This window comes from Barbatula barbatula (genome assembly GCF_947034865.1).
Source record: "Barbatula barbatula genome assembly, chromosome: 17".
NCBI classification, from domain to species: Eukaryota; Metazoa; Chordata; class Actinopteri; order Cypriniformes; family Nemacheilidae; genus Barbatula; species Barbatula barbatula.
In genome coordinates, this window is record NC_136780.1 from 14,676,742 (window position 1) to 14,694,166 (window position 17,425).

The window sequence follows — 17,425 nt, forward strand, 5'->3', positions numbered from 1 at the left end:
GTATGTTTGTGTGAATTAATAAATCAATCCATTAAAAATATACATGCACACATACATATCTAAATGGACTGTTTAGTCATTATGCCTCATCTTTGTGTGGTTTATCTGAGAAGTGTCTGGGTCTTAAAATAAGGGAAGAAATTCTGAAGAATGTTTGTTACAATACAGTTTGACTTGCATGGTATGGAAAAATAATATGGACGTGAAATGGTGGCAGAAACCTGCTTGTTATTAAATATGACAAACATTTGTTAGGAACTCTGTCTCTCAAAAGCAACTTGCTATTTACTTCATTTACCATTTGTTTATACAATCCTTGAAAATGTCTTACATGTTTTTGTGTAAGCTGTTTATTTGTACATTATTTGACAGTACATTCAGTGATTATTATTGTAACCATCATCATGTAAAAACAGTGGTATTTCGATGACATCCACTTCGTCTGCGATAAAAAACGCGAACTCGATCTCGTCCATTGTTCAGGTTTGCAAGCGACAAAACAGCGAGATTCACGAAGTGTCCGACTTTAAAGGTCTTTTTTGACCCCTCCCCTTACTGCAGCCGCCTACTCTAACCTACATTTCAGGCGCATCTCAAACAAGCCTAGAGTGAGGCTTCATTTTTCATAGATCACGTGACTCTGGGAAACGTCTCCGGTTACTTTCGTAAACTTGGTTCCCTGAGAAGCGGGAACGAGACATTGCGGAGACCGCATATGAAACTCCTCCTCTTTTTCACTTTTCCTGAAGTCCTATAGGATAACGCCAGTAAAACTGGCCAATTGTTGCAAGACATGTACAGTATGCAAATACTGACGAGTCTAGACAGTATAAATACAGTGCATGTGACGACAATTCCTTAGAATCTACGATAGAACGCCTGCCCGGAGATAAGCGGCGAGCACGGCGTTCTACGCAATGTCTCGTTCCCGCTTCTCAGGGAACCGAGGTTACGAAAGTAACCAGAGACGTTCCCTTTCGAGAGCGGTCACTTTGACATTGCGGAGACCGCATATGGAACGGTAGTACAATCCCGCCGTGAGAGCTAGCAAAAACAGCCCGACAAATGGGATAACACACAAAGTGTGGAGCAAACAAATCAACCATTCGCGAGGTCGCCCCAAGTGTTAACAGCTGATTGGCTGAAACCGGCCTATGAACAGCTAGATCACTGAACACACCAATGAACTGCTAGATTGGGCTCTTGGCAAATTTGCATATCCAACTCCAACGAACGCAGGGGGCTGCGCCGAACAGGGCAGACACCACAGCAGTAGAACCAGCACGGAATCCCGGGCGATATAATAGCGAACATAAGTACACCAAGCACAGTGTAAACAGCAATGCGGCAACAATTGTGTAGCACAATACATTACAAGGTAGAAGATAAAGCGTGATAGCACTCACCGAGAGGACTTGGGACGCCAACGAGGACACATCCAATCTGTAGAACCTGGCGAAGGTGTTCTGAGAAGACCAGCCAGCTGCACAGCATATGTCCTGAATAGATGTGCCCTTAGACCAGGCCCACGAAGAGGCGATAGCCCTAGTCGAATGAGCTCTGATATCGAAGGGGCAGATCTTACCCTGACTCTCGTACGCCAAAGGTAAAGGCGTCCACCACCCAGTGAGAGAGCCTCTGTTTTGAGACAGCCCGGCCTTTAGTACCCCCACCAAAACAAATAAAGATCTGCTCAGACTGCCGAATCCCGGCCGTGCGATCAATGTAAGCCCGCAAGACCCTTACTGGGCAGACCGCTCTCTGAGTGTAGTATCCTGCGAGTCTGACGACTCGGCAGACAAAGCGGGCAAGAAATGACCTGCGCTCTAAAAGGGGTAGAGATGGACTTTGGCACATAACCCGATTTCGGCCGGAGAGTGCAGTCGCCGGGTCCAAAATGAATGAAATCAGCGCCGACTGAGAGCGCTTGTTAATCCCCTATGCGTTTAGCCGAAGCAAGAGCGAGAAGGAGAACGGTTTTTAGAGTGAGCTCTCTTACAGAAGCCGCGTCCAAAGGCTCGAAAGGGGGAGAAGAGAGAGCCTTCGACACCAGCGCTAAGTCCCAAGGCGGCACCGAAGGGGTTCGCGGGGGGAAAAGTCTCCTCGCTCCTCTGAGGAATCTGACCACCAGCATGTGCCTACCAATCGATTGCCCATCAACCGGGGAACGAAACGAGGCTATAGTCGCCACATAAACCTTCAGCGTTGAAGGGAGGCCGCCGTTGTCCAGCCTGTGCTGCAGGAAAGATAAAATATCAGACACGGGGCAGGACGCCGGGTCGATATTGTTACTGCTGCACCATTTAGCAAACACCCCCCATTTTAGAGCGTATAAACGTCTGGTAGACGGCGCACGAGACTCAGAAATAGTATCCAGTACACGCTGAGGGAGTGTAGTTAGAACGCCCGAAGCGGCCAGGCATGGAGGCTCCACAACTCTGGACTGGGGTGCCAAATCGTGCCGTTCACCTGGGACAACAGGTCTCTCCTGAGGGGAATCCGCCACCGCGGCGCTGTCAACAACTTCCTCAGGTCCGGAAACCATGGTTGATTCGGTCAAAACGGAGCGACGAGAATCACAGACACCGTCTCCTCTCTGATTTTGCATAGCACTAGGGGTAAAATCTTCCCCGGAGGAAGCGCGTAAAGCCGAACGTCCGGGCCAACGCGCCATCAGCGTGTCACTCCCCATGGGGGAGTGGATCAGCGAGAAATACAACGGGCAATGTGCGTTCTCGCTTGTCGCGAATAGTGCAAATTCCGCCTTCCCGAAGCGTTCCCAAATTAACAGGACTGAGTCGGGATGAAGCCTCCATTCCCCGTGCGGAAGACCCTCCCTCGAAAGCATGTCCGCTCCGCGGTTCAGATGACCGGAGATATGCGCTGCTATGAAAGAGAGTATATGCCGATCTGCCCACAGTAGGAGACCCGCCGCCTGTTTGAAAGAGCTCCGGAACGGATCCCTCCCTGGCGATTTATGTACGAAACCACGGACATGTTGTTGGTGTGAATCAGAACATGTTTCTGCTCCAGCCTCGACTGGAAAGTATGAAGAGCTAGAGACATCACCTTTAGCTCCAGGCGATTTATGTGCCATTTCCTCAGAGACTGTGACCAAGTCCGGATGCCGGCATGTCCTCGCACACCGCGCCCCATCCCCGAGGATGGCGTCTCGTCACCAGCCCCAGGGGAACTCCCCGACTGAACATGCTCGGGTCTCGCCACAGACTCAGGGCGCCGAGGCAACTGAGTGTAACCGGGACTCACGCCCGACCCGAGGACCATGCTCTCCATGGAACCCGAGCCTTCAGCCAGAACTGTGGTGGTCGCATGTGCTGAAGACCTAGGCGGCAGACCCCCGACGCCATGAGACCCAAAAGCCTCTGGAACTCCCTCAGGGGAACAGACCGGCCCGGCCTGAGCAAATGTAGAGCTGAAGAGATGGACTCCGTCCGCTCTGGGGAGAGGCGAGCGCTCATCTCCACTTAGTCGAAACATACCCCCAGATACGTTATAGACTGACTCGGTGTGAGTTTGCTCTTCTGCATGTTCATGCGCAGCCCCAGGGATGTCAAGTGACAAAGCAGCATCCGCGTGTGACCGATTAGCACCTTCCGAGAGTGGGCTAAAATCAGCCAATCGTCCAGATAATTGAGAATGCGCATTCCGCTCGCTCTGAGAGGGGAAAGTGCCGTGTCCACGCACTTCGAGAATGTGCGCGGAGCTAATGCCAGTCCAAATGGAAGGACAGCAAATTGGTACGCTGAGTCCTCGAATGCGAATCGCAGGAACCTTCGGTGGCGCTTGGCTATCTGAACATGAAAGTACGCATCCTTCAGATCTACGGATACAAACCAGTCCCCGGGACGCACTTGTGCCAGGATCTGTTTTAGAGTTGTTATTCTGAACGCTCGCTTGTGAAGCGCTCTGTTGACGGGTCTCAAGTCCAGAATCGGACGCAGACCACCATCTCTCTTTGGCACTACAAAATACCGGCTGTAAAACCCGCTTTCCCGCTCGTTCGGAGGGACACGCTCGATCGCTCCTTTCGCGAGCAGCTACAGATTTCCTGCCTCAACACAGGCACGTTTTGCTCTGACGTAAGCTACGGAACCACACCGCTGAAGCGGGGAGGTCTGAGCCTGAACTGCAGGGAGTACCAATGTTCTATCACGTTTAGTAGCCAGAGAGAGATGCCTGGAATGGCTTTCCACACGTCCAGAAACAGGCATAACGGCCGAAACTGTTCAGGGGTTACCGTCCGCGGACCGTTTAGGGGAGCACGCTGGCCCAGCGAGGCTAAATGCACTGGCGGGAAAATGGCTCGCGCGTGAGAATCCAGCAGTCTCTCGTCCATGGGAGCCTCCGTGGACGAGGGAAGGCTGGTTATAGCTGGGATTAACTGCGGCTTCACGCTGCACTGTGGCAGGGCAAGGGACGCAGCATTGTGTGGGTGAGGGGGGAAGAGCTCCTCCTGTGAGCAGGTATGTGTTTATATTGCATTCACACAACAACACTTACAACATTGCAATAATCGCCCGCAACCGCGGGGGGAAACTGTTGCAAACAGCGGCGTTGGGGGCCGCCGGCACGCTCACAGACTCTCTACTTCTCTTCCCAGGTCCGTCAGGATGACGGCTTGGCAGCCGATGATGCTCCGCCGTCGTAGCGCGGACCTCTGTTCGGCCCGTACCTCTTCTCAGCTGGGCCCGACCATTGTTTAGGACGGACGTCCGGCTCGCAACCACGACTAGCCGGTGTGGGAGCTGCGTTCTGCTTGGCGGGTCTCTGCGAGGAGTGAGGCGCGGATGAAGAGCGGGCTCTGGGAGACGGTTGATAAAATCGTCGAGGCAGCACGTGACTCATAGCCTTGGCGCGCTTTTGCGCCTCACCGAAACGCTCTACTACCGACTCCACGACGTCACCAAAGAGGCCGGAGGGAGTGATCGGTGCGTTGAGAAGGGACTTACGATCAGAGTCTTTTAGATCCGCCAACGTAAGCCAGAGATGACGGTGGAGGACGACCATAGACCTGCCGATAGCTTGTGCGGTGTGCTTTGTGGCATGCGCACGTAACCGTGGGCTTCAGCCCCGACCACGTGGTCGAACATGGCTGGCGTAGCAGCGTGAACACGCGCCGACTGAGGTGCAGACCAGGATTTCACCACGTGCTCGTGGATGTCTGGGAAAAACGACACACTCCTCTTGCAGAGATGGGCATGAAGTCATAGTCCTTCTCTGCGGCGAAGGAAACGGCGTCCGCGATGGAAGGCGGGGGACGAAGGCTCTCGTCCACGTAGAGGACTGGGGAATGAGGTGACGGCAGAGGATGGGGGCCCGGAGCCTGGTCGTCGCCGCCACCTCGTGGAATGGGTGGACTCACCAGCGGCTCGTTGGCGGCGGTGATCCTCGACCCTATGAGTCCACGAGCGATGTTCCTGCGAGTCCTACGAGACACGTGCTGGCAGGTCCGCACAGTGCGCGCAATCAGACTCGCAGAATGCATCCTCTGGGTGAGCAAGTCCCAGGCAGGCAATGCAGTGCTCGTGAGTATCCTGCGGGCCAATGGGGCCCACGCAAAGACAACAGTATGAAGCCATCGGATGTGGTGAAAGAAGTTCTAGTTTGGATTCATTGGATTGGATTCAATTTATTGTCATTACACACATACAAGTACAGTGCAACGAAATGTATTTTTAGAAGAAGATAAAGCATAACATGGGGGAGGTGAGGAGAAAAACATGTACACAATACACCATAGACAAGACTTGCAACAGGGATAAGTAATCCAGTTCCGACAAGCAGCCATCTGATCCTGCTGCCATGGTGGGGCCGTATATAGACCCGCTTGTCAGGCTGGCGGGTCAAAGCGTTGCGTCTTCAACGATGGCAGCGTGAAAAAGAAGATTCTGAGGAATTGTCGTCACACGCACTGTATTTATACTGTCTAGACTCGTCAGTATTTGCATACTGTACATGTCTTGCGACAATTGGCCAGTTTTACTGGCGTTATCCTATAGGACTTCAGGAAAAGTGAAAAAGAGGAAGAGTTTCATATGCGGTCTCCGCAATGTCGAAGTGACCGCTCTCGAAGGGAACCAATACACACCCCGATATGGGGCTTCACTAGAAATTGTGTCACATTTGCAATACGCACCTCGAAGCTTCAGTGTCATACGTAACATCACTAGCGTCTAATAAGAGGAAACCACATCTGCACATCTGAACATCTTTGCATCTGACCTGGACTGGTAACAAATACCACCAGGTTAACTTACCTGGACAGTTAAAGAGTACCAGTCCGTGTGAGGAAGGAACACTCAGACAGTTTGCTCACGGCTCTGGATTCAGTAAAGGGACATTAACCTTATTCCTCGAGAATCTCGTTAACGCTGGCTCTTCCCTCTGATGATTGTTCTTGTGTGAAGAATAAATGCTTTAAGTTGATCCAATGCTCTCTGTTGTGTGACATGCTGGTTCACTGCTATACTTATCTGAACCTAGCCCCTCCCCTCTCAGAGTAGTTCTTCACGGTTGTATGGCTGGGGAAATGTGTATGCTTTTCAGATATTTCTTAGAGAAATCAGCACAGAAGTGGTCAAAAGTGGAAAAATAGACGGATTACAGCAGCATATTATAAACGGGTATGTGCCAGGCACAAACACTGGGCCTTATAAAGACAGCAGGGGGTCAGAAGTCTGCTGTTCTAGTCTGCTGTTATTGGTCTACCAAATGGAACGTAGGCGGGCATTAGACGGAGTGACGCAAATCTGATTCGGAACAGATTAGAATAACATTTACATTTTATATTAGATGGCTTTATTTTGATCATTTGATACAATTTACTTATTTATATGAATGTGACTACATATAAAATACTTGGACTTAATTAACATGTACAGTTTATGAGAAGAAAGCTGCCTCCAATTCTTTCAGACTTCTATTTTTGGAGTAAAACTGGTTTCACCAGTATGTGCTTTCCAGAAGTTCTGCACAGAAAATAAACGTCACTGTAACCACAATGTGACTCTTGTCAATTTGTTTTATTTTGATTGTGTTTCAGGGAACAGAAAATACTCATTAACACTTTACATTTCAGGAGGAGAATAGGAACACAGGACTAGGTTATTGACACAGATATCGGTGAGTTGTATGGTACATTTTCGGTAGGCCTAATATGCATAGATGATTATAGACTACATAGTAGTGTGATATTTTCATACAGATATAAAGTCTGATTGGGTTCAGATTCAGAATGTTTAACAATGGCAAATTAATCAAGCACTGAACACATTTCATACTAACCAGACAACGTATGGCCTAGGGCTAAACAACCGATTTTATATATTCAACATGTGTAGGCTATAGTGTATGTGTCAAAGCGTCAGAAGGGCTACAGACACAAATCTGTATAAAGATGTTGTTTATTCCTCTCTCACAGACATACTACTATATTTATGCTTTTAGCAAGATAAGTCTAATGTTATATTATTACAAGCCAGGATAAGCAGCGTCGGAATGAAGACGGACACGTAGCGTCATCTTCTGGTCGACATTAGTTGGCCTACAGTGCGTTTAATTAAATGTGAAAAGAATAACGCATCGGATTTTTAACTTTTCTAAAACATTATAATTAACATTATAATGACAGATACTTGTAATTATTTTGATATGCATATGCTGCTTATTCTTTTAGTAAAAGTTACTCTCGGTCTTAATTTCATACGATTTTATGGCTGGTTAAAATAAAAGTGAGCCATAAAAGGGTATTAAAGGGTTTCAAACTGTTTCACTACATATAGTACTATAGTCATCGTTTACAAAAAAGTGAAACTAAAGACATAACCTCTGGTTTTGGTAAATGATAAACTTAGCTAGCTAACATGCTAACAGTTAATTCCGCTGCGAAACCAAGGCACCTAGCGATAGCTAGCATTTAGCATCACAGCTCAGATTTTATGACCGCGGACAAGCCAGCCGCCACTTCGAAAACAACAGGAAAAGTGAGCCATACAAAAGGGTATTAAAGGGTTTCAAACTGTTTCACTACATATAGTACTATAGTCATCGTTTACAAAAAGTGAAACTAAAGACATAACCTCTGGTTTTGGGAAATTATAAACTTAGCTAGCTAACATGCTTAACCGTTCAGTCCGCTGCGAAACTAAGGCACCTAGCGATAGCATTTATCATCACCGCTCGCCTCTAAACGTCAAAGTATCGATTGACAGACTTTGTCTTTATTAAACGGATTGTATCTTGGGTAGATGGCACATGCTGAAGTATGTTCACCAGGATGGCCGAGTGGTTAAGGCGTTGGACTTAAGATCCAATGGACATATGTCCGCGTGGGTTCGAACCCCACTCCTGGTAGATTAGTTTTTTGAGCGCTTTCAATTATTATACTAAAACTACACAAGCCCAGATGTGCGCATAGCAAAAATGTGAAAAGTGTTAAACGTAGCGGTAAAACCAAACCATTGGACGCAATACAACGACTGTTTAATGATGACACACTCCATGTGGATGAGTGGCGGTTAAGGAAAGAAGAAAAGCGAGTGACTGGGTTCCGACCAGAAGATGTCTTGTCAGTTTGGCCACATTCATAGGCACCACACAGTACAAATAAAAGAGAAATAAACGTATTGTTTCGATAGTCTTTTACTTCCGGCTGTTGGACATGTCTTCTTCTTCTTCTTCTTCTTCTTCTTCTTCTTCTTCTTCTTCTTCTTCTTCTTCTTCTTCTTCTTCTTCTTCTTCTTCTTCTTCTTCTTCTTCTTCTTCTTCTTCTTCTTCTTCCTTCAATTGACTCCTTGATACTAATTTGCATAAATTCATATATAGTTATCATATAGAAATTACGGTCATGCTTTTTATTTTTAGATTTGTCTCTATTGTGAGGATTATTTTTTTTAAATAATTCAACCAAATGATAAAATAAAAGAATACAATACATCTCAAAGTTCACATTTCACATAAATGTATTTTCAGACCTTATTTGAATAAAAAGGTCAGCATGATGTATGAAAAATAATATGTTATATCGAAATACAAGTATAATTAGTAATAATAAGTAAAAAAAGTTGGTACATTGTTATGTGCAGCCCTGGGAGGAATAGGAAAACTTTGCACTTGTAACAAATATAATATTATTTTTAAACCAAAGTTGGAGTCTGTACATCAAGCGACAGAACAACAGTTTATTATTACTCCACACGGGGACGCGCTCGCCTTTCAAACCGAACACGAGTGGCGTGACGTCACACTTCCATAATTCCTGCTGTGAAAGCGGGCGGAGCTGTTGGCGGAGCGCTGGACTCGCTGGGTGGACGTGCGCGTCTTTTGTTGTTATTCATGTGCAAAGGAAAGTTTGCACCAGTGCCGAACTAGAGGGAAATACACCAGGAGCGCCAAAACACTCGAGCTGGAGGACTTTGAAGTGTCTTTGAAAGGACTGTGAATATCTATCATTGATCCGAGATCTGTGGAAGTAGCGCAGCCGCCGCTTGTGGATATGTCCTAGCAAGAGTCAATGATTCATTATTTACGGTTTCGTAGAAAGTCAGTGTAACGTTACTGCATTGGGAGAAGGTGAGAACTGCTTCACTTTAACTGGATTCCTTTTGCCTTTTAGACGTAGTATACGCATGTTTACAAAACTTAGTTAAAGTTTGGCATAGCTTGAAAATCTGTTGACCTAAAACGCCTAAACAAATGAAGAGTAAACGATGCAATACATAACTATACAATTGAAATGGGATGTTTTGTTTAGGCTCTTTTAAGAGTCATGCTTGAGAATCTTCTCAGACTTTCAAGCACTAATGAGATATGACCTTCAGTAATTTGATTAACGTTAAGTTAATAAACGTAATAAACAATCCGATGGTGAATTATTGGGGTCAGCTGGAGTCAGCTAAGTTAAAGTTATGGTTGGGTTGGTTAGAGGGATGTCCCGGTTTAGTATGATTTATGGCTGGTTGGGGTCACTGTCAGAGTTTGGTTGATCATTAGGCAGATAGGGTGAGCTTACCGTTTCAGACTTGGACACATGAGATCTACTTCTATTGTTGACCATTACAGCATTTTTTTACCAAGCCCCAATATGCCACTCTTGTTATTGCATGTTATACACCAGCGTTTTAAATCAGTGTGTAAGTTTTAAACTTGCCGAAACGTCTTGGAAAAATGTGTGGGGAAAGTTGTCTTTGCAGGAGTTTAAAGTTAGACCTCTGCGTCATTCATTATCGCTTCATGCCAACGCGTTTACTGGCAAAGCCCAAGCAAATCCTTTCTTGGATGAGACACACATTATCAGAGGAGGTAGTATTTTTATTCTCTACAGCAACTCTCCACATTCCTGCTCATTACCTCATTACAAACCCATGACATCATCAGCCAGTCTGCCAACGTCCGTCAGCTGCCGAAGAGCTGCGGGGAGCGGTTTCAAAGCTGCTGGACCTTTTATCACTGACCGTTTTGTGAAGGCAAGAATGTGGGGGGAGCTCAAGAATGAATGCTTGGTCACCTGTTTGGCTGGGTGACAGCTCCTGTTACAACTTGTCTTGCACACACACAAAGAGCCTGACTTCTCTCCTCCACTCACTGGTCCCAGTGAGTCTGACGGGGGTTCTTCTGTATGTGGACTTAATGCAGTGATAACATCTGACTCGTGATTGTGACTCTGCTGTAGGGTCAATGCTTTTACCTGCCCCGTTGATCCCCCTAAAGATTTCCCCCGATGTAGATCACTGTTGGACATTGCTTTGCTACAACACACTTACTTAATATGTGGGTATGTGGGAGTCATAAGTTAAATATGAATCATTTTTTAAATATGAACGAGAAACGAAAAACAATGTTTACTAAAACGTCCTGCCGTTTGTGCATTTCTGTTTCTGTTTAAATTGGAATCAGAATAAAATGTCTTTGTTGATTGTAAAAAAACAAACAAAATCGTTCTCTTGTTTGGGATTGAATAGCCAACTCACTGCAGAAGAGTTCAGCCACAACCCCTCCAGTGAAATATCTCGCTCGCCAACCCACGTTCACTTAAAGTCGTAACATCACAATATTTGCACCATGTGTAAACCAGTCAGTTTTCCCACAGACTATTTCGCTTTGCAGGATCAGACCGCATTCACTGCTCATTACACTTTTTGAACAAAGCATTTATGTTGTTCATGTTGAAATGGTTTTATTTCATTCGGTAAAGTACTACAGACAACTGCTTGCTTGCTTTTGCTCTGCGCTTACCAGCTGTCCCATAGTTCTTTGCAGTTGTTCAGAAAGTTTAGTCACATGGTTGTCCCACTTCATTGAGGTTTGCATGAACAAGTGACCATGAGCGTTTGAAAGAGGCTGGTTTCGTCAGAATTGCACACCTTTCATGCTTTTTTGCAGTTGCAGGCCTATGTTGGACACAGTATGACAGTATTTTCAATGGCTTGAGTTTCTGTCTATTTTGATTATTAATACAGCATTTAGTCATAATTCAATTAGACTGATAACTACAGTTTTGTCAAATGATGATGCAACTCACTGAATGAAACATGCATTGTTTTGAAGTCATGCATTTGACATATTTAGCATGTGAGATGCAGTATACACTAGGCTGCAAGATGCTTATTATAACTGAATTATCTTAAAAGCACTGGGACAGTGATCAGAGTCGTGATGCTTTCCAGAAAGAATGTGAATTGTACGTTCAATTCTTACAATTACAATTTTAAAATATATTTAATATAAATGAAATGTCTTTTAAAGTATTATTATATCGCATTATTAAGCAAATCACAGATAAGAGATCAGTCTGATGGCATGTGATCTGTTGCAGGGATTTACAGTGGTCCGGTGTATGTGAAGCTGAGTCCTGCTGGAGGGGATCATATGTACCTGTGACGCCTGAGAAGGAAGATGGCTACCGTGGGAACGTTGTCAGATGCCTCTGAGGGCGGAGACAATAATGAATTCACTGACATCATCAAATGGAGATCAGGTAAGCTTCAGATCACCTGCCTTACTTCACTGTACTTTAGAACATTGGGACAGGAAATGGAGAATTCTGCACATCATGGTTAGTAAAAGCACTGAGGTCGTTATAGCGGGGATTTATGAAAGGGTTAAAAAAGGTGCTGTTACGGAGAAGTTCAACGAGATGAACTTTGACCTCACTTGTTTGATTTGCAGACACCGGATTAGTGTTTCCCAACACAACACTGTGATGAACAGTTATATGAACCGTGTACAGCGCGAGTACTTCATCTGAGCGTTAATGTGTTCATTCAGTCATGTGAGCGTGTGTTCCCTCAGTTCGGATGATGGAAACCTGAGTTGAATCTTTCAGCAATGAATGCATGAATTCAGATCATTTTGTGTTTTATTAGTTACAGCAGACCACAGTCTCCTCTCAGGTATTTTAAATCTCTCTCTCTCTCTCTCTCTCTCTCTCTCTCTCTCTCTCTCTCTCTCTTTCTCTCTGGGAATGTTGGAATTTCACTTTGGCTGTGGATTTACAGCACTCGTCTCTCCAGACCACAATGCCTTTCTTTCTGTAAGGATTCTGGTCTCCTAGTAACAGACAAAAGTCATGTTTTCTTGTTTCGTAGCTGCCAGGGAAAATGTAGTTGGGAGACTGTGACTTGTATTTAAATTTGTTTGTTGTTATTTGGAATGTTAACACAATCATATGACTGGAGACTTTTAACCCTTTCAGGTTTTTAGGAAAAATGTATAAACATTTAGCTTTACTTAAGCGAATAGGTAACAAGCTATCCAATCAAAATCGTCCGGACTGAAATGTCAAATTGTTGCTATATTTTGTCTTATAATGCTGTATTCATATTCTCAGATGTACGTTTTTGCAAAAATATTTTGGGAAGAGATTGATCAGCATTCTCTGCAAGTGTGTGAGAATCTGAAATCTACTGTGCACAGGCCTCATCCCATGGGAAGATTGTACTAAAACGTACAAATGAGAATTCATACGAATGAGGCGCCTCAAAAAATAGTTCAGAATTGCCATTAAATTGGGTCACAAATGCATCAATTCTCATAAAATTGGATAATAGGGAAAAAGGGAAAGGTTCCCCATATGAACTATAAAATCAAAATGAGAGGTGTAAAAAATAACCAGTGGTTTCCTGCTGTGGTGAAGCCTGCAGCTGATAGGGCATTAAAATCTCTACGAGCGACTCTCTTGTTAATGTTTTCTGTGGAGGAATAATGATTAACTGTACTTCAGTGAACTCTAAGCTTCTCAGTTGTTCCTCTGTTTAACTCAAGTATGATCAGTATGTGAAAGTGAACGCTGTGCGCTGTGCGTGTAAAGGAAATGTTGTCGCAGCTGTGTGAAAAGATGATGGAGTGAACTGGCCAGTACAGTATTGACTGTAAAGTCTTCCATTGGTCACCAAACGGATAATCCCGTTCCACTGTCACGGCATGTCGGGCCAGTGTTGCAGTTTTGAGGATTGTGGATACTTTAACAAACAGTTTGATGTTGTGTAAATCTGTGTTGCTTTTAGAAACCGTCCAAATAAACTTGTCTTGGTAGACCGGCTGTTACTTTATATACCTTAATATTTCTGTTTGCTGCATGGGAAGGGGACATTTTATAGGTTTCGCATACCATCAATGTGTTTATATTGAGTGCATAAAATTCCTATATTAATCTGAGGGAACAGTAGCCTGAAGCCACACGAACACACACACACTTGTACTAACACGAGAGAACAGGAAGTCCCAATAAAACGGCATCCTTTCAAATCACAGAAACATCCAACCAAAACAAAATCTGGAATTCATATCATCCTAAATTCTTCCTTAATGAGTCTGATATGTGTGGTGCAAAGAAATCGTCAGGCATGAGTGTGATTGAGTAGAGCCGTTTGGGATTTTCTTTCCTTCACTTGGCTGCCTCGAAAAAACAAGGAAATATTTTGATGATTCGGCTAACTATAAAAAGTGACAAATATCGGTATCGTCCAATAGCAGTTTGATACAATCAGTATTGGTCAAAGGAAAACTTTTACATGCATCTCTAATAATTATCTCTGTATAATAAGAAATGTACCTTCCAAATGAAATGCGTGTACACATCACTGTATAGTTTTGTAGCTATAGAGCAGCGGTTCCCAAACTTTTTTTCCTGCGCACCCCCTTCTATGTCCCAACAGGGTTGGCGCACCCCCAATCCCCACTTAAAAAAAAAACGCAACAAAGATTTGTTTTATCGCCATATAAAGACTCATGTTTAATCATGCGCAAAAAAACAAAACACGCATGACAATAACATCAACAAAATTTCAATATAATACAACAAAGCTACGCACAAGCTTCCACTTTTAAGAGGACGAGTGACAGACACAGGCTCAGTAACAGAAAGCACGGTTATTTTCAGCCGCGTAAAAGAAACATTGCAGCAATAGGCCAGGCCTATTAAATGACCGTGGAGCTAGCATCATCATCATCATAACACAACTGTTATGGAAATTAGAATGACGGTACCTTGAATTACATTGCAATGAAGTTACAAACGATCCACAACATTAAAGAGAATAGGCTCCGAAATAGATAAAATAGGCCTAGGCTAAATAAAAACGAGGATCAATCTGAAACTTTTCAAGTGCGACAATAAGAGCAGTGTAGAAACGTAGAAGAAGACAGCTGCGGTCTTCTTCTACGTTTCTATCAAAAACTAATAAATTATAGTTTTTTATTTAAAATAAAAGCGATTACAAAGGAAATGTTTACTGTTCATGTTTTTTTATTGTATGGAAAAATCCCACTTAAAAAAACAGATCGCCATTACATTTTTCCTCTCGCGCACCCCCTGGTGGCAGCTCGCGTACCCCTGGGGGTGCGCGCACCACACTTTGGGAATCCCTGCTATAGAGCATGTTGCTCCATCATGAAGGGCTTATTCTCTGTACTCAGTGTGTAATTTGTCTGGACCAATTTGTTCGCTGCACAGGTTGGCAGCTCGGCCCAGCTTTTCTTTGACCATCTCTGTCTTTCTCTTTCATCTACTCCCCCAAAACAAAAAGGGAGGTTAGACAGGTCTCTCTACTGCAGCCAAGTGTTATATAAGCGGCCCTCTGCCAGATCCGTCTATCAGTTCCACTGGTATTTCCTCACAATGCCAAACTTCTGACAGTCGGAATAAGCCCGGTCCACTTTATAGCTCATTTGGACCAAGAGCTGCCTAATGAGAAGAAACTGACCGATGCATAAAATACAAATTCATAAAGCCAGCCAATCAGATTACAGCTTGCCAGGTGAAGAAAGTTGACGGTGGATCAGGTGGTTAGAGGGCGGTCCATGAATGTGAGCAAACTGACCTCAGATCTGCTGTGTGTGTCTTCCGGCCACACTCTTCAAGTACAGTCTAAAGTGAAGCGAGGAAGTGAAATCAGTGTTTCTTTGTTGTCCACTTAATAAAATGTTACGTACACATAGCAGGATGTTGACATTCTTTCTAGCATGCTGGGAAAGGAGTAAGACTACAGTCCAATGCAGTGCCCTTCAGTGTTTCTAACGCACTTGTGGGAGTTCAGCAACCTTATTACCTGAGATTGTGAAATGGACACCTTGTGTGTGTGTCACATGAAACCACAGAAAAGCATGAGCGCAAATAAAGGAAATTCGCCCAAGGTGATCTCATTACAAACACTCCCACCCCTCTCCCCGTGTGTGCTGGTTTTCCATCTGAAAGTTTAGAAAACTGTGTGTTTGTGTGAACAGGATGTCTTCTCAATCCCGTTGAATGGGAAACAGTAGTATTAGAAGCAGGAAGTCTTTGTGTAGCCCATCTATTGTTATGGGCCTCATTAAACTGGATCATGGCATCTGTGTATGTGTGTGTGTGTGTGTGTGAGAGAGAGAGAGAGAGAGCCTTCAAGTCCACACTAAAATGCACTGCATGGGAAGCGAAGAACCACTAACACATATTTACACACAAACATAAATGCATGCGTCATTTCTAGATGTCATGGGTTGGAATCTCAGGGAACACACATGCTGATCAAATATATACCTGAAAGGCACAGAAAATGGTTATGGATAAGTGCATATTCTTTAAATCTGGATGGTTGTTAGGATCTTGCTAGGCAGTGGTTTTGAAGCTAACTGCTGTTTGCTTGCTTACCGGCTCAAGTCAAAGTCAAGTCAAAGTCGACCACAAGTTTATATTCTAGTATCAAGGTACAGCTCTTCGTCTTTCTTTTGTTTTGTCATTGTCCAGGTGATAATTCATACAACTAATAGCTCATTCAAAAGTAATAGCTTAACGCTCCGAAGCTAACAAGTGTACTATGTGGGGTTGGAGTCTTGTTCAAATCCTCAACCTTAAATATTACCGATAGTGATAGTGATGCTTGCCTTCTCAAAGTATTAGGTAATAAGGCATGACAGATTGTGGCAATCGAGAGGAAACGCACCAGGAAAAACAAATAGAAGGAAGTAAACGCTTGCAGCTTTTGCTCATCGTGGGTCTGCTGTCACCACCCTCATGTGCACACGTGTGTGTGTGTGTGTGTGTCAGAGCTCATATAGTGAATATTTGAGGAGGGTGTGGTGAGCTGAGAAAGGGAAAGTCTAAATTCAGAGCCGTCATTATGGAAAAAAAGTGTGTGCGTTGCTGGAAAATCATTGAGCGCTGTACATCTAGAGGAATTGACTTTTACTGGAGTTCTGTGTGTTTGTGGAAGAGCTGCCGAAGACCCACAAAAAAATAAATGTGCACACACACAAAAATCGATCGGGCCTGAAGGTCGGTGGCTTCTGTCAGGAGCACTTTAGCTTTAATATGAATGAACTGATAAGATCAATTTGGCTAATATGTAAACCACACTTGCCTGTTTTTCCCCATACCTACTCACATTATTCACACAGAATGTGGGTAAAGTTTATTCTTGTTTGTTCATTTGCTTTAACTGTGTGTGTTTGTGTCGTACTGGCTCACGTTCTCATGCACCCCGAATGACATCAGAAATAATTTAACATAAATGACGCATAGCTACAAATAGGATGCGTTTACATTTAATATGATTTTCACCCATTTTGTCATCGAAACCTCACATCAACCCAGTAAACTTGGAAACCCTGCATGCCGTTGTGTGTATGTGTGTTTTGTTCTTTGCTCTGCTCACACAGCAAAGAATTCTGATTTGTTTGTCAAATCCAATATTGAGGACAGAGCATTATTTTGCATGTGATGGAATCTTATTGGATTTATTTAGACAGTGTAGTCAATAGCTTGTACATGGGATGAGATTTGATGATGATATTGACCTTAAGCTTCAGTTCATAACGGTTTTTTGGTAAAGATAAATAACTGCAGATACTCAATTTTCAAAACTCTCTCTGTGTCCCCTCTGTGGCTGTTTAAGTAAATCATTGACCTTTTTAGCACATTCATTTGACCGTT

General features: G+C 44.2%; 1 protein-coding gene across 1 annotated transcript in view; it reads left to right on the top strand.

The window, feature by feature from the left end:
* Positions 1 to 9,229: 9,229 nt before the first annotated feature.
* LOC306906695 (utrophin-like) overlaps positions 9,230 to 17,425 on the top strand; it is a gene marked incomplete at its 3' end in the record, with an annotated part of 35,691 nt that continues 27,495 nt past the window's right edge. Inside the window, exons 1-2 of the mRNA XM_079478295.1 lie at positions 9,230 to 9,591; positions 11,834 to 11,995. Coding sequence (XP_079334421.1) covers positions 11,914 to 11,995 — 82 coding nt within the window. The 5' untranslated portion in view covers positions 9,230 to 9,591; positions 11,834 to 11,913. The remainder of the gene's footprint in view (positions 9,592 to 11,833; positions 11,996 to 17,425) is intronic.